The following is a 23556-nucleotide window of genomic DNA, read 5'->3' on the forward strand; positions in this document are numbered from 1 at the left end:
TCTGAGGAAAGCACTTTTCCTTTGCTTAAAGAATTCTATGACAGCCTCACCTGGGGTAAATGCCTGGCAAGGGGACACTCATTCCCCTCAAGACCTACCAAAACCACTCCCTTATTTCCATTAGACCAATAACTAGGGTCGAATATCAGCATACTCCAGGAAATAATGTACACAATATGATCCAAGAGAAGACAGCTTAAACACCAAAACAATTATATGATTGTGTGTGTTTATGTGTGTATCTATCCTGGGGAATATGTGCAGGAGTAGATTCTAAGGGTATTAGGCCAAAGAGGGATGAGTTTATTGATATGAGAGCACTTACTAGAGATTCTGGATTTAATGTGTTAGAGCCACTTCCCACTGTATGAGCTAACAGCTTGACTGGTTGACTGAAACTTGGAGTCAGTGGCCTACAGTTAATGAGGATGAAATGCCGGAGCTTCTGTGGCACACTGTAAATGAGGAAATGTGAAGGCTTAGGGTTAGGAATGCTGGAGTGGATTTATCATGTGTGATCTTTATGTCCACCTCATAACTATATCTCCCAAGAAGGTCTAGAAGGCAGTCCTGTCCCTAAGGTATTGGTAAACACATTAATGAGGGCAGCACCTCTATCTTTGAAAAGTCCTGTGGTTGCTCTCCTGTGTAGGCCACAAAGCCCATGAGTGATGCCACCATGCGACATCACACGACCATGTGGTCTGGGCTTCCTATCATGAACTGGGTGCTGTCTGACCCAACTAGCCATGTTTGAGCATATACAACAGCAATACTTTGTCAAATGGAAATGGCATATAAGACACCAAGGGCAGGCAAGTCCAGAAGGTAGAAGTTACATGAACAAAATGTTCAGAATCTGACTCCTGTTGCATTACCTCTTCTCAATCTATGCTTACAGCCTTCTGAGGAGTTCCTTATGACCAGCTAAGGAAGAAAATGCTCATGCCTAGTTTATAAATGGGTCTGTACAATATGCTGGTGCCACCTGAAAGTAGACAGCTTCTGTATTACATCCCTACACAGAGGTGGCTCTAACTGTGATGAAGGAAAATCCTCCCAGTGGGCAGAACTTTGAACAGTACATTGCCTGTTCACTTTGTCTGGAGAGACAATGAGAAGTATGGATCCATGCACAGTTGCTCTATAGATCTACACAGATCCATGGGCAGTTGTTAATGATTTGGCCACGGAAGGAAATCACGTGATTGGAAGATAGGTGACAAGGAATTCTGGGGAAGAAGCAGGTGGATGGATGTTTCAGAATGGACACAGACTTGTAGATATTTATGTCCAATGTGATTGCCCATCAAATAGCCTTCACTGCAGAAGGGAGCTCTCAATAATTAGCTGATGTGCTCTTAATCAAAATGACACTCTTTGTCAATCACCCTCTCTCCCAAGTTGCCCTAGTGCTTGCTCAATGGGTCCAGTAACAAAGTGGCCATGGTGGCAGAGTGGAGGATGTGAAGGGGCTCAACCATAGACGTCCCCTTACCGAAGTTGACTTAGCTAATGTGACTACTGAGTGCCAAGTCTGTGAATGCAGAAGCCAACACTGAGTCCTTGATATGGAATCATTTCCTGGCAGAAGAGTCAGCCACTTGGTGGTAGGTTGATTACACTGTACTTTTTCCATCATGGAGGAGGCAGAGATTTGTTCTCACTGGAACTGACACATATTCCATATATGGATATGCCTTCTCTGCTCATAATGCTCTGCCAGCACCACCATCCATAGACTCACTATAACAGTACTCCATATAACATTGCTTCTGATCATGGAACTCATTCCACACTGCTGCACTGCCAAGGAAGTGCAGCTCTGAGCTCATATTCACGGAATTAACTGATTTTACCACATATGCCATCACTCAGAAGCATCTGACCTAATTAAAAATAAAATAATGCCATTGGCAGAAAAAACTCTGAAAGGATGGGGTTCCATCTTACAGGATGTGGTATATGCTTTGAATTAGAGATTACTATATGGTACTCTCTTCCCCAAAGTCAGAATGCATGGGTCTGGGAATCAAGAGATGGAAGTGATAGTGGCTTCACTCACTATTATATCTAATAACGCACTTTCTAAACTTTGTATTCCCATCTTAACAATTTTGAGCTTCATGTCTGTGGAGTTCAGAGATTCTAATCCCCAAGAGGATAATGATTCCATCAGGGAATACAACAGTGGTCTATTGAATTGAAAAACAAGACTTCTACCTGGTCATTTTGGTCTCCTCATGCCACTGCACCAAAAGAAGAGGGGGGTACACTATTAGCTTGAGTGGTTGATCTCAGTTACCAAGAGGAAATTAGATTGTTGGTATATAATGAGGGAAAGCAAGACTACACAGAATCCAGGAAATTCTCTGGAGTGCCTCTTAGTACTCTCAATACACCTATTCACAATAGTAGAGGTTAACCGCAAATTACAGTAATCAAAAAAAAAAAAAAAGGCAGGAGTAATGAGGACTCAGATCCCTCAGGAAAGAAGGTTTGGGTCACTCTATTCGATAAGAACCTACTAAGGTTATGGCTGAAGACAAGGGAAATACGGAATGGGTAGTGGAAGAAGGAAGCCATAGATATCATCTAATGGTCTAGTAACAAATTAATTACAAAAAGGACTGTAATATATTTTCTGCTTGTCAGGTGTACATATTTATTTGGATACATTAGCCATTTTCTTCTTTCTTGCCATTACTAGAAGTTAATCTTATCAATTAGTCTTTATATAACAGTATGTTCAGTTGCGCTATGACTAAATCTGAGGAGTAATTGATATTTTCAGCTATGAAAACAATTACTATTGGGACAAGATGCCTCTTCATTTGGGGGAAATGTGAGAATTCCTTGGTGTGCAAAAGTTCAAATGTGTGTAGAAGGTGCATACAGAAGCTGAGTAGCCAAAGGAGGGATATGCCAGTTATCAAATTATTACCTCTCACGTCTAAATCTACCCAGTTTTATGAACCTGGGGCTTGAATCTGTAACACTTCTCCTTTACCAGTTGGCACAATGTAGGCCTTGTGAGTAAAGAGCACTAGAGGGACACCGTAGAAAGGGCTTTTCTTCTTGCTCCTGTGGTGGTGATGGCCAGTTGGAGGCTTCCTTCAGTAGATCCAGTGATACCTACCCTTCAGAAAGTTTCAACAGCACCCCAGCAGGTCTTGCTCACACACTAGCAAGCAGTCTCCCTGTAAGACTCACCAGGATCCCAGAGGGTGACTTCCTGCTTAATAGCCTTGGCCCAAGAATTTCTCCACCACCCAGTGGGCCAAAGCCACACCCTTTCCATCAAGATCTGAATTTCAGCAATGGTGGAGTGTCTGCCAAGTTTTTTCCTTCCTTGGGTATTTCTTCTCACCTTAGAGGTAGTGGCTGCTCCCTGCATGTCCTATGCCTATATTCTTTAGAGATCTCTTTACCCCTGTAAATAGTTAATCCCTTTTTACCAATTTAAATTTTATACTAAATTAGGGAATATTAAGAATGACTGTATGCCAATAAATTTAACTACTTGGATGAAATAGAATTATTCCTTGAAAGGCACAAACTATCACAGGTTACTCAAGGAGAAACAGATCACTTAACATTACATCTATTAAAATCATTGAATTTAGATTTAAAAATCTTCCCATAAATAAAATTCCAGGCCCAGATGGCTTCATTTGTGAATTCAACCAAATATTTAATAAAGAAATATTACAAACCCCACACAAACTCTTCCAGAAAACTGAAGAGGTGGGAACACTTTCCAACTCATTCTATGAGGCTGGCATTACCCTACAAAGAGTTCATAGTGTATAAGGCCATTTACATAAAATTCTAGCTACTGCAAACCAATCAATGGTGACAGGAAGCAGATAGGTATTTATTTGAGAATAAGGGATGTAAAAGTGATGAATTACAAGGGGCATTAGGAAACTTGGAGGTCGATTGTGCATGAGGTTTCACGGTTCCATATTTACATCAAAACTCAAACTGTATCCTTTAAATATAGGTACTTTAAATATGCTTTAAAGGGCCAGCCCAAGGGCATAGCAGTTAAGTTCACGCACTACGCTTTGGTGGCCCAGGGTTCGCTGGTTTGGATCCTGGGTGGGGACATATGCACTGCTTATCAAGTCATGCTGTGGCAGGCGTCCCACATATAAAACAGAGGAAGGTGGGCACAGATGTTAGCTCAAGGCCAATCTTCCTCAGCAAAAGGAGGAAGATTGGTAGCAGATGTTAGCTCAGGGCTAATCTTCCTCAAAAAAAAAAAAAAGCTTTAATATGGGTATAAAATATACCTTAAACATACAATAAAGCTGTAAAAGAGTTAAGGTAATTTATCACATTAGTCAAATAAAAGAAGAGTGATTAAGAACACGTGTGTGGTGATAGATTATAATTAGCTTCTGGGTGGTGAACATGATGTAATCTACACAGGAATCAAAATATAATGATGTACACCTAAAAAAAATTTTTAAAAAATCATATGACTATTTTGATAGGCATAGAAAAAAGCATTTGATAAAATAAAAAACCTATTCATGATAAAACTCTCAGCAAAGACTAGAAGGGTACTTCCTTAATCTGTTAAAGGATATTAAGAAAAAATCTACACAGTTGATATACTTAATGATGAAATATTGAGCTTTCTTTTCTTGAGGTCAGAAATAAGACAAGGATGAGCACTCTCACCACTTCTATCCAACAAATATACTGCAGATTCTAGCCAGTGCAAGGCAGCAAGAAAAAAGAAACAAAAGGTATAAAGATTGCATAAAAAGAAGCATAACTGTCATTTTCAAAGATGACAAGACATTAGATTCTTTAGGACTATTTACACACCCAACTATCATAACTAAGTGAATTCATCAAAACCATTACACCTAAAATCTGTATAAAAATAATATTATTTACATATACAAGCAGTTAGTATTTGAAAATGAATTTTTAAAATGCCATTAAGAATATCATCCAAAAACACAAAAATATTTATTTTGAAAAAGCTAATGAAAGATACGCGAGACTACAACACTAAGACTACAAAATAGATATTGCAGAAAGAAATTTAAGAAGACATGAATAAATGAAGGTATATAACATGTTCATGAATTGGAAGTTTTCTGAAAGTTGAACAAGCTGATTCCAAAATTTATCTTAGACAAAATGGAAAAGCAGATAGACTAGTCCATGCAGCAGCTGAAGCTCTGCTTGAAATAATCTCAATTACTGACTGGATCAAGTAATCTATGATTACTAGTGCCTCTAACCATCTGCCAAAAGTTTATGTGAATCCTCTCTAAAGGAAGATAATACTGTCGATAACCTTAAAATCTCTTTACAGTTTTCATACACAATGTCTTAACACATTAAAAAAATAAGTACCTATGTATGTAATGTACTCAAGACAATCCGATAAAAGCCAAACAGATGTTTTTCACAGAAATACCTATTCTAAAATTCATATGAAATTTCAAGGGACACTGAATAAACAAAACAATCAAGAAGGAGAACAAAGTTGGAGGACTAACACTTCCCAAGTTCAAAACTTACTACAAAGCTACAGTAATCAAAACAACGTGGTACTGGCATAAAGACAAACAGACCAATGAGACAAAATAGAGAGGCCAGAAATAAATCTTCACATATATGGTTAATTCAACAAGGGTGCCAAGACCATTCAATGGAGAGAGCAGTCTTTTCTATAAATGGTACTGGGAAAACTGGATATTCACATGCAAAAGACCTTACCTTAATACCATTTACAAAAATTAACTCAAAATACATCAAAGCCCTAAACATAAGAGCTAAAACTATAAAACTCTTAGAAAAAAACCTAGGGGAAAAGTTTCATGAGAGGATTTAGCAGCGGTTTCTTGGATATGACACCAAAGCACAAAGCAACAAAAGAAAAATTAGACAAATTGAACTTGACCAACATTAAAAGCTTTTCTGTGTCAAATGACACTATCAACAGAGTAAAAAGGCAATCCACAGGATGGGAGAAAATATTTGTAAACCACATATCTGAAAAGGGATTAATACTCAGGATCTATAGAAAACTAAAACTCAACAATAACAAATAAAAAGCAAACCAATTCAAAAACAGGCAAAGGACTTGAATAGACATTTCTTCACAGAAGATATAAAAATGGCCAATAAGCACATGAAAAGATGCTCAATATCACTAATCATTAGGGAAATGCAAATCAAAACCATAGTGAGATACTACTTCACGCCCATTAAGCTATTGTCAAAAAAACAGAAAACAAGAAGCATTTGCAAGGATGTTGAAAAATTGGAACTTCTGTGCATTGTTGGCAGGAATGTAAAATGGTGCAGCCACCATGAAAACAGTATGGCGGTGCCTCAAACAATTAAACATAGAATTACCATATGATCCAGTAATTCCACTTCTACATACACAAAAGAGTTAAAACAGGATCTTGAAGAGATATTTGTACATCCATGTTCATAGCAGCATTGTTGAGAATAGTCAAAAGGAGAAACAACCCAAACGTCTCTCCACGGGACAAATGGATAAACAAAATATGCTAGATACATACAATGGAATATCATTCAGCTTTAAAAAGGAAGGAAATTCTACAACATGGATGAACCCTGAAGACATTATGCTAAGTAAAATAAGCCAGACGCACAAGATAAGTATTGTATAATTCCACTTATATGAGGTTCCTAGGATAGTCAAATTCAAAGAGACAGAAAGTAGAACAATGGTTATTGGGGCTGGAGGCAGGAGAAATGAAGAGTTATTGTTTAATGAGTACAATTTCAGTTTAGGATGAAGAAAAAGTTCTAGAGACGGATAGCAGTGATGGTTGCACAACAATGCGAATATACTTAATGTCACTGAACACTTCAAAATGGTTAAAATGGTAAATTTTATGTTACATATATTTTACTAGAATAAAAGATCATTCAGGGGCTGGCCTGGTGGCGCAGCGGTTAAATTTGCCCATTCTGCTTCGGAGGCCTGGGGTTCGCTGGTTCAGATCCCAGATGCGGACAAGGTGCCGCTTGGCAAGCCATGCTGTGGCAGGCATCCCACATATAAAGTAGAGGAATATGGGCACAGATGTTAGCTCAGGGCCAGTTTTCCTCAGCAAAAAAAAGAGGAGGATTGGCAGATTAGCTCAGGGCTAATCTTCCTAAAAAAAAAAAATCATTCAAAAAATACTATAATTCATATAAACCTTTAAAATGAGTGTTATAGTGAATAAGAATCATACTTTCATGAAGCGAAATTCACTACTTCAGTTAATCAATAGTATGTAAAATATATATTTATACTGCCACTTACACTGCTTCATTTTCTTTTTTATATGAAATATATTGAAAACCACAGAAAAGGTAAAAAAACTCAATCACTGCATAAAAGTTATTTACTGACATCATAGGGCTAAGATAACATAGTATATCTTATTAAAAAATTTGAAATTTGAGTTTTCTGTAATCACTTGTATGGAGATATAAGTTGTTTCTTCCTTAACTCATTACACTTATTCATTTATTTACTTTGCTAGGCACAAGAAGCAGAAAGACAGCAAATCTCTGCCCTCAAGGCATTCACAATTTTGAGGAAGACCGTAAATAAACAAAATATTAATCAGGCATAATAGAGATATGCCTGAAATGATCAAAGTATGACAGGCGTACAAAAGAAAGAGCCCCTAAAACTGCCTCATCAGAATAAAGAAGTCTCCACAGAAGAGGTGATAAATTAGCTCACTTCAAAGACAAACATGGAAAGTCATTTTAGGCAGGGGAACTAGCATATGCCAAAGCATGGAGTCAGCCTTAGCAATGTTTGGGAAGCTGCACATAGAGCAGGATGTTTAGAACTCAAGATATGTATGAAGAAGCTATAGGAGAGGATGTCAAATAGAACAGACTGATACGATGAAGAGCCTTGAATGTCAGGCAAGGAAATTTGGAGATATACTGTAGGACTTAGGAAATATTTTGTGAATAGAAAACATAAAGTCAGATCTACTTTTTAGAAAGATCACTAGAGCAGCATTGTGAATGAGACTTGGACAGAAGAAAGGAGGATACTGCAATACTTCAGGAGGGAAATGATACTAAGAAAAGAGCAAAGAGGACAGGGCAGTAAAGATAAATTTTATAGATAATCCAGGCAGGACTTCGTGACTAATTAGATGTGACCCCAAACACACACACACACCCCCCCTTGAAACAAAAGTTTCACAAATAATACCTATACTCATTATGCACTATTTACTCTAATATTCTTTTTTCTATTCTTTTCTCTTCATTAAAGAACTGATAGACACAACTAAATTGATTTCAAGACATGTCAATAGAATGTAGGGTTGAAAAATAAAACTCAATCATTCCAATAAAGACAGAAAAGAGGAGGTCAACTAACTGTAGTGTTTATAACTTAATGAAAAATTGAAAGAAAAGAAAAATGTACCAAATACTCAACAAATGAAAGCTGATATAGCTACATTAATGTTAGATGAAATGGATTCTAAGGCAAAACCACTGCAAACTGTAAAAGACTCTAAAAGCTATGTTAAAACGAGAGACTTTATTCTATACGTGGTAGATGGGTAGGCATGAGGGCTGTCACGTTTTTTTATTTCAGCAGGAGTAGTCATGAGAATTAGGCTCCAAGAAAATTGGTTAGAAAATTATTTCTATAGACAAAGCAGGGGTTAAGAAGGTCTGAGTTAGTAATAGTAAGAACAGAGAGGACTGGAGACATGAGAGGCATACAGCAAATATAGAATTATGATTTGACAAGTGGACAGGGCGGAGATAATAGAGTCAAAAATGAGTCTGGGGTTTCTCAGTGACAAGATGGTTGGGTTGTCATTAACAGAAAAAGGGAATGCAGGACATAGTATGAGTTGGGAGGGAAAATGAGTTTATCACCTTTAGATATAGCTATTATAACCTATAGGGCTATATTTGAAAGGTTGCCTCAAAATTATTAGAAAGCAATTAGTTTATAAAATAATATATAATTTAAAATTTATCTGCCACTCAACTTCACTGAACCCTTAGTCACTATATTCCTTCCTTTTCTCTCAGTCTCCCTTTTGTCCCCTCACTTCACTTCCTTCCAGGCTGTTGACCAACTCCAGGGTACACTATTCACACTGCACAGAGAGTGCTAATCCCACAGAATCTCCTGTTATTGTGCAACATGGTGACCTTGCTTCCTTCTCTATCCATCATAAACCCACGGGGCATGGTTTCATCTACTCTAGTTACTACTCTCAAAGTTTGAAATTAGAACCAAACTAGAAGTACTCTTAAACCCAGCATGGGTTACCAGCAAAGTAGCTCATTCTCTTTCATTGGTAACTTTTTTGAAAATAACTAAAAATGCATCTATTCAAAGTACAAAAGCAGAGTGACAACCTAAGTGTTAATGGACTAAATGTTTGTGTCCCCCTCAAATTCATGTGTTGAAATCCTAACTCCAATGTGATGGTATTAGGAGGCAGGGCCTTTGGGAGGTGATTATGTCATGAGGATGGACTCCTCATGAGTAGGATTACTGCCCTTATAAAAGAGACTCCAGAGAGTTCTCTCTTCCTGCTATGTGTGGCACAACATGTCATCTATATTTTTTTATGTTTTTTTTTTTTTAACAACCCTCTAAAAAGCAAAAGATATTCTTAGCTCAAGGGTCATAATAAACAATCCCGCCTGTGGTCTGTAATTTCCTTACATTCTGCTCTGGAAAAAGGTTCTTCTCATTCTGTCATGTGATGGCTCTGCAGTCTGATAGCTGGCCCTTTAACCAGCTCTTTCTGAAAACAAATCTGCCAGTCAAAAATTCTACCTAGGTACATCTGTAAACCAGGAAGCAGGCCACACCCAACCATGCTGGCACCCTGATCTCAGATTTCTGGCCCTTGGAACCGTGAGAAATATACTTCTGTTGTTTATAAGCCAACCAGTCTATGGTAATTTGCTAGAGCAGCCTGAACTAAGTCATTAGGTTTTTTCTCATTTCAATGATTACCCAAATTTCAGTACTCTTAAGTCTTTCTTTCAACTTATTCAGTGCAGTATAAGGCATTTAGTATACAGATAAATATTAAGTATACAGCTTGACAGACTAAGTACTCTGACTACAATGCAATTAAATTAGATATAAATATTAGAGGATAACTAAGAAAACCCCATAGGTTAAAGAAGAAACTATAATGGAAAAAATTTTAAACTGAGTACTGAACAACAGACTATAAAATTTGTAGAATGCAGCTAAAATGCATTTGGAAAATTTTAACATTAAACACTGTCTATTAGAAAAGAAGATGAAAGATTAATGCGCTGAAAAAGTTGAGGACTCACATTACCTGACTGCACTTATTATAAAGCTACAGTTATCACCTTCCTTCTTCACTTGAGAGGAAAAATGCCCAGTCACTATTCCCCATATGAAAACTTCCAAAAACTTCTTGAGATAATTATAAGGTTATTTCTCTGCCTCTCCTCCAGACTAAATCCCAGTATCTTTTGCTTTTACTATAAATTTTATTTTCCTATCCTTTTTATTTATAAGATCTTAAATCTAGATTCTATATTTCTCATTTCAGTTAAATAAAAAAAACAATAATTCATGCACATGCTATAAAATATCTTGAGGTCTTTAGGTGTGAGCTCTGCTAAAGTCTATGGACCTCAGTGGTGGTACTATGTTGCTAATTCACACAGTATGAGGTTTAATCTATCTCCCTTAAATACTATCCAACCAAACTCACAGGAAGCCAGCTATACAAGTACGATTTTCAAGTTGTTTATTGATCATTGGCTGTAACTATACTCCCAAAATGAATCATATTATTTTAAAACAATAGTGGCTAAGACATTCCCCTTTTCTTGTTGTTGTCACCATTAGAAAAACTTAACTCTTCATTTTCTTTTTAATATATCAAATGAAGTTTTGGTACCAACACAGTTATGTATTTATATATTCTAAACTCAAAGCAAAATATCTCATGTTGGGTTTTTTTACATTAGTGAATTCTCTAGGTATTTTGCCAGTAATATTAAACATAGACTGTCTTCCCTAAATTGCTAAAATCTTAGAGAGTTCACTAAAATGGATTATTAAAAGATCTGACTAGGCTTGAAACTACCACTACCAATTTTCAAAATAAACCCTACCACTGCCAATTTTCAAAATAAACACATCATGATTTGCTACTTTGTTTTGCTTTTAAAGCATAACTTTGTTCTATATGAGAACATGGAGAAGTATTCCTTACACTTTGTCACCTTACACTCTTTCAATATTTATCACTCTCAAAAAAGTTAGTAGATGATACCAAAAAAAAAATTACTCTCTCCCCCCAGTCCATTGCACTCACCTACAAAAGGGGCTGGGAATAGTAGGTATCACATAACAAATCCCCCCATTCAGGCAAAATGACCTGTGCCTGGCACCACAGGGCTCTTCGTGATCTAAAACACATACATAAACAAAAAGAGAAAGGTAAATTAAAGTTTTCCTAATAAAGCAAGAAAAAGGACTAAGTATCTTAGACTGAAGTAACAATTCTAAAAATTAGAATAAACAATTGTTTCTCAAAATGAAGGAATTAATCTTATTTCTTATTTGATCAGCAGGGACTTCTAACCCTTTGAAGGAAAAATTAATCTGTCCTGAGGATTTGGCCATTAATTATAATGGATTTATAACCTCTATTACAGAAATAGAGAATCTCAATAATAGGTTAAAAGAACACAACTGGGATCTTAAACATTGGCCTTTCTCATTAGTACAGAGATTCTGCAGCTTTGCTTCGAGTTTCTCTGTCCCTGGGTGTATTTAGGTTTTTATCTTTCCTTTTACGTTCCAAATACATTAAAGTCTGAAATTACTGTGGGGAAAAAGATTTAGATAATTGAAATAATTTCTGATTTCCAAAATTATCTTTAAACATTTCTATATATGACAATTTTAACATCAAAAAAGTGAAAATAAAATAATCTTACAAGGCAAGGGGATTTTAGGTAACAGCTAGTAACTGTAAAGATATATCTAAATTTCTCAAGTAAAATTAAAAGCTTAAGTCATTGCTTGATAAACAGCCAAAACTTTCAGAATACTGAGAAAATAAACCTCCCTTTCTTTCTTGCTTCCTTTCTTTCCCTCCTTTCTCCATCCTTAATTCCATCTTTATCTCTGACCTTTCCTTTATGCTTCTTTATTCTTTGCCTTCACTGTCTCCCTTGGTACCTCTCCTTCCTTCCAGTCTCCACCTCCCCGCTACCTGTTTTAAAGGGAAAATCCCTTTCCTTTCACTCCTGGTCACCAAAACTACTATACAGAGAAATTTAGAAATAACCATAGTAGAATTCATTGAGTCATTATACTACTGTTTATGACTAGAAGAGCAAATTGCTGAATACTTTATCTTTCGGTCTTGAAAGGGAAGTACATTCTTTAAAATTGCACATTACTGGTTCCTGATTGTTTCTGTCTAGAAAATAACCTAGAATCTTATGTGAAGAAGAAAATGGCATTACTTCAATTTGCCATTTAAAAAAATAGTACCTTAACTAAAAAAAATTATCTAGCATTTATTTGCCACTAAGGTCTCAATACCTGTCAGGTTACCACTGCTACTGAACCAGATATCACCACCATGAGAATCTGAAATTTCAAAACTTCCTTTTACTTTAGAATTGAGAAGAATCTGTTTCACCATCACATTGGAACTATAAAAGTATAAAAATGTAAAGAGAAAAACAGAACCATAAAGAATTTAAGGGGAAAAACAAAAAAAGAAAGTAAATCAACCAGAACTAATTTGTTTAGATTTTTTCTTTTTTACACAATGCCATGCTTGTTTACAAACAAATTTTAATAAGATAATGCTTACAATTTTTCAGGAACAATTTGTCTAACAAATAAAATCCCAATTAACATTACATCAGAATCACTGGCACCATCACATAGGGTTTTCCACTGAGAGTGGAGTGTAACTTTATTATAGAATGCTTTCTGTCGCTGAACTTAATGTCTTTGTTTTTAACAGGATTATAACCAGTCATGTCTCAACAGCTGGTATTTTATCAGTAAAGCATACTCATCTAACCTGAATCACTATCTCTGAATCTATTTTTATTCTGATTTCATTTACTTCTTTGTAAAGTTGATATCAGATATAGAGTAAGCTAGAATTTGCCAGTTTATAAAAACTGATGAAATATACGTCTAAAATAAAATAGCCTCATGTTACAAAAGATGGTCTTTCAAAACCAAAGTATTTCAGATTTCAGGAACAATTTTAGATGGGGAAAAATATAGTCTTGTGTTAATATGCTTTTCTTTGTTCTATTGCTATGTGGCACACATTGACAAAAGTATAAACTTACAAGAAATTACCTGTTGGCATCTTAATTTTTAAATAGTTTTATTCTTGGTCAAAAGTTGAGGGTTGAAAAACAGCACCTAAAATTAATAATTTAGGAAAAATTATTTTCTTTTGAGAGCATTATAAAATGTCAAATATTCTAACAGCAATATATTTTTAAATGATGAAAGTAATTAAGACATTTATATGCTAGTCACAAAATTCTTTGGTTAAAGCATCTTTTTTTAAGATATTTATTACATATCAACAAAAAAACTGAATAGATAAAACTAAAAGATCAACATTAAACAGTATAAACGCACTAAATATAAATCATTGCCTAAATAATGTAGTGTAATCTTAAAACTCTCTCTGGAGAAAATTCTAGTAAGTTTCACTTTTAATAAATATTGTTAGTGTAGTAGTGTACTCTATGAGATTATATATGAAAGATATGAGTCAGTAAATAAAATTGAATGACCTCAACTGACTTTTTACTTTTTCATAAGGCCTATTTCTAATTTCACTTTAAATACAATCAATGACTTCTAATTCTTCAGTTTATTGAAAATGGTCAAAAACATATTATAAAAAAACTTTACCAGCAGTTAAAAGGTTTACATTTCTATAAAACCTTTAATATTTATATAAAGTACTTTTAAATTTACTGTAGATTGCACATAACATTTACCAAGCTACATAGGCCTTTTAAAAAAATGTCTGGAATCTGGCAAAGCAAAGTGGCTAATAAGATGTGCTTATGTGTGAAGTTATCTGCTACAACAGAAACAAAGGAAGTAAAAAACACATTTGAAGAGATGAAGGATTTCTACTTACATTACGATTACATGCTCTCAATTTGGTTTTCTAAAGGGGACTTACTCCCGACTTAAGCAAAAAGACTTTGTAACAAAAATGTCAATCAACAACTTCTGTTAACACAGCTGTAATATCAAAGTCTTCTCCCAAAGCCAATCATTCTTTCTTATAAAGACAAGTAACGAGAGAAATTAAACCTACCTAATTTGAAAGAATCACTGGCTCACTGTATAAGCTTCTTTTTCCAAACAAACAGGGCTTACCTCAATAAAAACCTACATATGTATAAACAATACATTCTGTTGGATATGCAGTATTTCAAAGATTTTGAATACTGCAGACTACAGCAGCTGTGCCTAGCATTTTATAACACATCGAAATCTGATTTATATAGCTGCCACATGCAGAGTGGGCAAGGTTGAGACAAAGACCGAGGGGTGCACAGGGGTCAGGACAAGGGAACAACCTCTTTCAGTCCGCATGTCCAGAGTTGCAAACAGAGCAGAATTTTATTTTTAAAAAAAGTTGTATTAAACTGCACTCTCAAATTACTGCCCAATTTTTAAAGTTATGAAATAAATCACATCCTTTAGACTCCTTATTCATCTTTACATGTCTGAATAATTCAAGAGTGTTGTGAAAGGTTGTGGAGAAAATGAATTTTAATGTGGAGTTAGTGGAAAAGTGTTCCACGGGGATTTTTAAAAAAGGAATTTCCTTAAAAATCACATATTTTATAAATGATTATTTGAAGTACTTATAAAACTGAAGGAAGGTAATAGTTACAACATATAACATCATGTTCAATTTGAAATGAATACAGTCACTGAACATGACTAATACTGATAGCAATATAACTACTCACAAACTACGGGTAAGCAACAATACATGCATTAAGGGAAGGTATGAGGTTTAATAATCATAAATAATTTTAAAATATTGACTAAAACTATAATATTGTTTAAACGAAGTACACAGTTCTTCATCATATAATTATCTAAAGTATGCCAAGTATGTAGATGGTTATCTTTTCTAAAACCAAAACTCAGAAAAAATTATTACTTGATTGATATAAAACACTGAAACTAGTATGGTTGTTCCTTTAAGAAAATATTAAAATAAACTCATATCAGCCCATACTCTAAAAACAATTCTCTTCATCATTACATATTATCTCCCACATTCAAACACAATTTTTACATAGCTACAACCTTTACATATATACATATACACACACACACACATAAACATCATGTAAGCTTACAGTGTTTGAATTTTAAAATGATATGTTTATGAAAAATCTGTCACCTTTACTTTTTTATTTGAACTATGGAACTGTGATGCTGTCTACTAACATGAAAATGACTACTAAGTTGTATGTGAGATATAATAATTTGTGATTTCATCCAGCACATTCAAGATGTATTTATTAAGAGACATGTCGTAGCAGATGGTTTGGTATTATTTTTTGCATGATGCAAATAAACTTAACCTTTGAGGCTACATGATTCTCAAGTAGAAAATCTAATGTTTTTCAAGCTAACTTTTCACTCTAAATGAAAGCCTTGTGTTTAAGAACAATTTATTTGTTCATTCATCTATCAACAAACATGTAGTAAGTGGTCTACTACCTTTAACAAATGACAAACACACAAACTAATAACTACAAAAATGTTCTAGGGTGGGGTAGTGACATCAGATCATGGCGAGTGAGTTTTCCCCTGGATATCTCCCCTACACCATACAACGAAAAAGACATGCATACTCCAACAGAGGACATCCAAACACAACACAAAAGATGCCTGAGAGACCCATGCAGCCATACAGTGAAGGGTGGAGAGGCTGGAGACCCTTTGGAGGAGGTGGAATGGGGTAAGAGAAAACTTCACTTCCTCCCCAAAAGACTGGAATCCAGGACCGTGGGCAGCCTCCAAGAGGGAAGGAACGCGGGAGGGGACGTTCGTTTGTGGGAATATCAAAGATCCAAGAGGGCCCTTGCAGCCTAGGGGAAAGCCCCTACCAAGGTGAAAGCTAACGTGGGGGTGATCTCATCAAGCCAACACCCCAGAAGAACAGATGGCAAGAGCAGAGTGAGAAAACCTTGAGAGCATAAAGAAGAAAATGCCCCTTCCCCCACCTGCCCAGGTCCAGTGCATGGGATCTCAATGGAACACAAAGGGCTCAGAACATGCAGCTCTTGACCTGCACCCAGGGGCGACAGACAATAACTGTAACCGAATAATATCATGGTGCGCAAAACCAGAGCCATGCCATCTAGCACTTTCAAAAATTATATTAAATCTCCAGACCAGAGAGAAAATGACAAGTACCCAGAAAGCAGTCCTGAGGACACAGAAATATATAGTCTAAATGACAGAGAATTCAAAATAGCTATCATCAAAAAACTCAACTAGTTAAAAGAAAATGTAGAGAAACAATTTAAAAAGTTCAGGAGCTACTTCACAAAGGGACTGAAACTATAAATAAGACTCAATCAGAAACATTAGAGATAAAAGACACAGTGGAAGAGATAAAACAAAATACGGATGCCCTGAATGCTTGAGCGGACATCATAGAGGAGCGAATTAGCATAATCGAGGAGAGACATGTTGAAATGCTCCAGATAGAGGAGGAGAGAGAACTAAGACTAAAAAGAAATGGAGAAAGTCTCCGAGAAATATCCGACTCAATTAGGAAATGGAACATAAGAATTATAGGTATTCCAGAGGGAGAAGAGAAGGAGAATGGAGCAGAAAGCTTGCTCAGAGAAATTATAGCAGAGAACTTCCCAAACCTAGGAAAGGAGATGGAAATCCATGTGGAAGACTCTACCAGATCTCCTAAATATGTCAATGTAAAAAGACCTACTGCAAGGCATATAGTAGTGAAGCTGGCAAAAATAAATGACAAGGAAAAAATACTGAGGGCAACAAGGCAGAAGAAAATAACCTGCAAAGGAACCCTGATCAGGCTTTCACTGGATTTCTCTGCACAAAGCTTACAGGCGAGGAGAGACTGGAATGCCATATTCAAATAATTGAAGGACCAAAACTTTCAGCCAAGAATACTCTATCCAGTGAAAATAGCCTTCAGATATGATGGAGAAATAAAAAATTTCCTAGATAAAAAAAAGCTAAGGGAATTCGTAGCCACAGGGCCCACTGGACTCCACAAGAGATCGTGAAGAAGGCCCTCATACTTGAAAAAAAAATAATAAAAGGGAGAAAGGGGTTACAAGCACAGAGTAAGGAGATAAATAGGTATACAAGATCAGAAAACTGTAGCTATAGATTAGAACAGGTTAGCAAATACTCAAGAATAGCATTCAAGATAAAGGGAAGGAAAGCACCAAAAACAAAGATAATCCTGTCATTTTAATCACAAACTCACAACACAACATGGAATAAGGTAAGAGAAAAACAACTTAGGAGGGGAAGAGGAAAGGAAATAAGAGGCCATCAGAAAATGGACTATTTATGAGATATTTTTTTTTTGAGGAAGATTAGCCCTGAGCTAACATCCACTGCCAATCCTTTTTGCTGAGGAAGACTGGCCCTGAGCTAACATCTGTGCCCATCGTCCTCTACTTTATATGTGAGACTCCTACCACAGCACGTCTTGACAAGCAGTGCACAGGTCCATACCCAGGATTCGAACCAGCAAACCCCAGGCTGCAAGAGCCGAATGTGTGAACTTAATGGCTGCATCACCGGGTGGGACCACTTATCTACCAGATTTTTGAATAAAAAACTCATGGTAACCACTAAACAAAAAAGCAAAACAGAGACACAAATAATAACCAAGAAGAAAACAAAGAAACATAACATTAAAAAGTACATAACTCAATTGGTAGACCAAAATACATATGACAAGAAACAAAGGAAATGCAGGAGAACCAGAAAAAGAGTGATAAAATGGCAGCATTGAAACCTCATATATTGAGAATCACCATAAGTGTAAATGGATTGATTCTCCAATAAAAAGACACTGAGTGGCAAGATGGATTAAAGAACAAGACGCAACAACATGCTGCCTCCAGGGAACACATCTCAGCTCCAATGACAAACACAAGCTCAGAGTGAAGGGATGGAAGATGATACTCCAAGCTCATGGCAAACAAAACAAGCAAGGCCTTGCAATACTATTAGACAAAGTAGACTTCAAGATAAGGCAGGCAAAGAGAGACACAGAGGGGCAGTATATAATGATCAAAGGGACATTCCACCAAGAAGACATAACACTTATAAACATCTATGTACACAACACAGGAGCAGCAAAGTGCATAAACCCATGATTAACACACCTAAAAGAAGATATTAACAATAACACAATGATAGTAGGGGACCTCAACACCCCACTCACATCAATGGATAGATCATCCAGACAGAAAGTCAACAAGGAAACAGTGGAATTAATGAAAAGTTAGACCAGATGGACCTAATAGATATATATAGAACATTCCATCCAAAAACAGCAGAATACATATTCTTCTCCAGTGTGCATGGAACATTCTAAAGGATAGACCATATGTTGGGAAACAAGGTAAGCCTCAACAAATTTAGGAGGTTGAAATAATAGCATCTTTTCTCATCATAATGCTATAAAGATAGAAAATTATAAGAAAAAAGCTGAGAAAGGGACAAAGATGTGGAGGCTAACCAATGGATCATTGAAGAAATTAAAAGAGAAATCACAAAATATCTGGAGACGAATGAAAATGAAAACATACCATACCAGGTCATATGGGATGAAGCAAAAGCCATATAAAGAGGAAAATTCATTGCAATACAGGCTCACCTTAACAAACAAGAAAAATCTGAAATAAGTAATCTCAAACTACACCTAACTGAATTAGAAACAGAGAAACAAACAAAGCCCAAAGTCAGCAGAAGGAGAGAAATAACAAAAGAGCAGAAATAAATGCAATTGAAACAAAATAGGCAGCAGAAAGGATCAATGAAACAAAGAGCCGGTTCTTTGAGAAGATAAACAAAATGGCCAAACTCCTAGCTGGACTTACAAAGAAAAAAAGAGAGAAAGCTCAGATAAATAAAGTTAGAAATGAAGGAGGAGAAATAACAACAGATACCACAGAAATACAATGGATTATAAGAGAATACTATGAAAAGCTATATGCCAACAAAATGGACAATCTGGAGGAAACAGATAAATTCTTAGACTCTTACAACCTCCAAAGCTGAAGAAGAAATACAGAATCTTAATAGACTAACCACAAGTAAAGAGATTGAAATAGTAATCAAAAGCATCCCAAAGAATAAAAGCCCAGGACCAGACAGCTTCCTGAAGAATTCTACCAAAGTTTCAAAGAGGATTTAATACCTATCCTTCTCAAGCTATTCAAAAAAATTAGGGAAGATGGAACACTTCCTAACACATTCTTCGAGGCCAACATCACTCTGATACCAAAGCCTGAGAAGAACAACACGAAAAAGGAAAACCACAGGCCAACAGCACTGATGAATACAGATGCAAAAATCCTAAACAAAATATTGGCCACCTGAATACAGCAATACATCAAAAAGATCATACACCATGATAAAGTGGGATTTATACCAGGGACACAGGGATGGTTCAACATATGAAAACCAAGCAATGTGATACACCATATTAACAAAATGAGGAATAAAAACCACAGGATCATCTCAATAGATGCAGAGAAGGCATTTGACAAGATCCAACAGCCATTTATGATAAAATCTCTGAACAAAATGGAGATAGAAAGAAAGTACCTCAACATAATAAAGACCATATATGACAAACCCACAGCCAACATCATACTCAATGGGCAAAAACTGAGCGTCATCCCCCTGAAAACAGGAATGAGACAAGGATGCCCTCTATCACCACTCTTATTCAACACAGTACTGGAGGTTTTGGAGAGAGCAATTAGGCAAGAGAAAGGAATAAAAGGACTTCAAATAAGGAGGGAAGAAGTGAAACTCTCAATGTTTGCAGACGACATGATCTTATATATAGAAAAGCCCAAAGAATCCACTGGAAAACCTTTAGAAATAATCAACAACTACAGCAAAGTTGCAGGGTATAAAATCAATTTACATAAATCAGTGGTATTTGTATATTCTAATAATGAACTAACAGAAAAAGAACTCAAGAACACAATACCATTCACAATCACAATAAAATGAACAAAATACCTTGGGGTGAATTTAACTAAGGAAATGAAAGACCTATACAATGAAAACTACAAGTCTTTCCTGAAAGAAATGGATGACGACATAAAGAGATGCAAAGACATTCCATGCACATGGATTGGAAGAATAAACATAGTTAAAATGTCCATTCTACCTAAAGCAATCTACAGATTCAACACCATCCCAATCAGAATCTCAATGACATTCTTTACAGAAATAGAACAAAGAATCCTGAGATTCATATGGGGCAACGAAAGACCCCGAAATGCCAAAGCAATCCTGAGGAAAAAGAACACAGCTGGAGGCATCACAATCCCTGACTTTAAAACATACTACAAAGCTACAGTAATCAAAACAGCATGATACAGGTACAAAACAGGTGCACAGATCAATGGAACAGAATTGAAAGCCTAGAAAGAAAACCACACATCTATGGAGAGCTAATCTTCAACAAAGGAGCTGAGGGCATACAATGGAGAAAGGAAAGTCTTTTCAACAAATGGTGCTGGGAAAACTGGAAAGCCACATGTCAAATAATGAAAATTGACCATTCTTTTTCACCATTCACAAAAATAAACTCAGAATGGATCAAAGACCTAAAGGTAAGACCTGAAACCATAAGGCTTCTAGAAGAAAATATAGGCAGTACACTATTTGATGTCAGTATTAAAAGGATCTTTTCGGACACCATGTCTTCTCAGACAAGGGAAACAACAGAAAGAATAAACGGGACTTCATCAGACTAAAGAGCTTCTTCAAGGCAAAGGAAAATAGGATTGAAATAAAAAAACAACCCACTAATTGGGGAAAAATATTTGCAAGTCATATATCTGACAAAGGCTTAATATCCATAATATATAAAGAACTCACAGAACTCAACAACAAAAAAATCAAAGAACCCGATCGAAAAATGGGAAGGGGACATAAAGAGACATTTCTCCAAAGAAGATATACAATGGCCAATAGGCACATGAAAAGATGTTCATCATCACTGATCATCAAGGAAATGCAAATCAAAACTACACTAAGATATCACTTTACACCCCTTAGAACAGCGAAAATAACCAAAAGAAAAATTTTAAAAAAGGGGCCAGCCCCGAGGCCTAGTGGTTAAGTTCACGCACTCTGCTTCAGCAGCCCAGGGTTTCACAAGTTCAAATCCTGGGTGTGGACATGGCACTGCTCATCAAGCCTTGCTGCGGCGGCATCCACATGCCACAACTAGAAGGACTCACAACTAAAAATATACAACCATGTACCCGAGGGGCTTTGGGAGAACAAAGAGAAAAACATTTTTAAAAAATAGCCAAAAGAAATGTAACAAATGTTGGAAAGGTTGTGGAGAAAAATGAACCCTCATACACTACTGGTGGGAATGCAAACTGGTGCAGCCAATATGGAAAACAGTATGGAGATTCCTCAAAAAATTAAAACTCAAAATACCATATGACCCAGCCATCTCACTACTGGGTATCCATCCAAAGAGCGTAAAATCAGCAATTCCAAAAGTCCCAGGCACCCAATGTCCACTGCAGCATTATTTACAATAGACAAGACATGGAAGCAACTTAAGCGCCCATCTACTGATGATTGGATAAAGAAGATATGGTATATATATACAATGGAATACTACTCAGCCATAAAAAAGAATAAAACTGTCCCATTCACAACAACATGGATGGACCTTGAGGGTATTACGTTAAGTGAAACAAGCCAGTTAGAGAAAGACAATCTCTGTGTGACTCCAATCACACGTTGAAGATAATCATGTACACAAAGAGAACAGATTAGTGGCTTCCAGGGGAAAGGGGGCTTTGGGGTGGGCACAAAGGGTGAAGGGGTACACCCACAACACGACTGGCAAGCAATAATGTACAACTGATATTTCACAAAGTTGTAAACTATCATAATCTCAATAAAAATTTTTTTAAAACATGGGCAGAGGATATGAACAGACATCTTTTCAAAGAAGATATACAGATGGCCAATAAACACATGAAAAGATGTTCAACATCACTAATCATCAGGGAAATGCAAATGAAAACTACACTAAGATACCACCCAACACCTCTTAAAATGGCTATAAACAGTAACACTAACAATAACAAATGTTGAGGTGACGTCAGCATCACAGGTGGAGTGAGCTCTCCTGGAACTCTCGCCTCCACAGTACAACCAAAAGGAGCAACCACATTCCAACAAAAAATATCCCAGTAGCACAGGAATCCTCAGAGACCCACAGCAGCCAAATGACGGAGGGTGGAGAGGCTGGAGTCCCCCTAGGAGGAGCTGCAATGGGGTAAGAGAGAACTTCACTCTCTCCTCTAGAGACTGGGAACACTGCCGCAGGAGGTCTGAGAGGGAAGGAGCTGGGGAGGGGTTGCAAGTCCAGGGGATCATCCCCGACTCCCACTGCCCGTGCAGCCAAGACAGAAGCCCTCTAATGGTGTGAAAGCTTTCCCGTGGGGTGACCCCATCAAGCCAAGCCCCCAGGAAACCAGAGAGCAGGACCTGATCAGGAAACTGGGTCTACACGGGAAAGAAAGTGCCCCTCCTGCCCCAACACGTGCTGTGCGCCACCATCAGGGCTGAAGGCGGAGGGCTCAGAATACGCAGCTCTCAACCGCCATCTAGTGGCTACAGGGTGTAACTGCAACCAAATAATAGCACTATGCGCAAAAACCAATCCCCTACCATCCAGCAATTTACAAAAGCTCCAGACCAGAAGGATAACAATAAAAACACAGAATAATGTCCTGAGGAATTGGAAATAGGTAAAGCAAGCGACAATGAATTCAGAATAGCTATCATCAAAAAACTCAATGAGGTAAAGGGAAATGTAGAGAAACAAGTCAACGAGTTCTGGAGTTATTTCACAAAAGAGACTGAAGCTATAAAGAAGAATCAATCAGAAATACTAGAGATGAAAAATACAATGGATCAGATAAAACAGAATATGGATTCCCTGAATGCCCGTGTGGACACCATAGAGGAGAAAACTAGCATAATCGAAGATAGACATGTTGAATGGCTCCAGACAGAGGAAGAGAACTAAGACTTAAAAAAACTGAAGAAAATCTCCGAGAAATTGCCAACTCAATGAGAAAATGCAACTTAAGAATCATCGGTATTCCCGAGGGCATGGAAAAGGAAAATGGAGCAGAAAGTGTGCTCAAAGAAATAATAGAAGAGAACTTCCC

General features: G+C 36.6%; 1 protein-coding gene across 19 annotated transcripts in view; it reads right to left on the bottom strand.

Moving 5' to 3' along the window:
* NRG4 (neuregulin 4) overlaps nt 1–23556 on the bottom strand; it is a 122979-nt gene that overhangs the window by 74800 nt on the left and 24623 nt on the right. For all 19 annotated transcript variants that reach the window (XM_014856461.3, XM_044764128.2, XM_044764110.2 and 16 more), the window contains 2 exons: nt 13397–13462; nt 11373–11466 (listed from right to left, as the gene is read on the bottom strand). In XM_014856461.3, coding sequence (XP_014711947.1) covers nt 11373–11466; nt 13397–13406 — 104 coding nt within the window. In that variant the 5' untranslated portion in view covers nt 13407–13462. The remainder of the gene's footprint in view (nt 1–11372; nt 11467–13396; nt 13463–23556) is intronic.

Source organism: Equus asinus, chromosome 2, assembly GCF_041296235.1.
Source record: "Equus asinus isolate D_3611 breed Donkey chromosome 2, EquAss-T2T_v2, whole genome shotgun sequence".
NCBI lineage: Eukaryota > Metazoa > Chordata > Mammalia > Perissodactyla > Equidae > Equus > Equus asinus.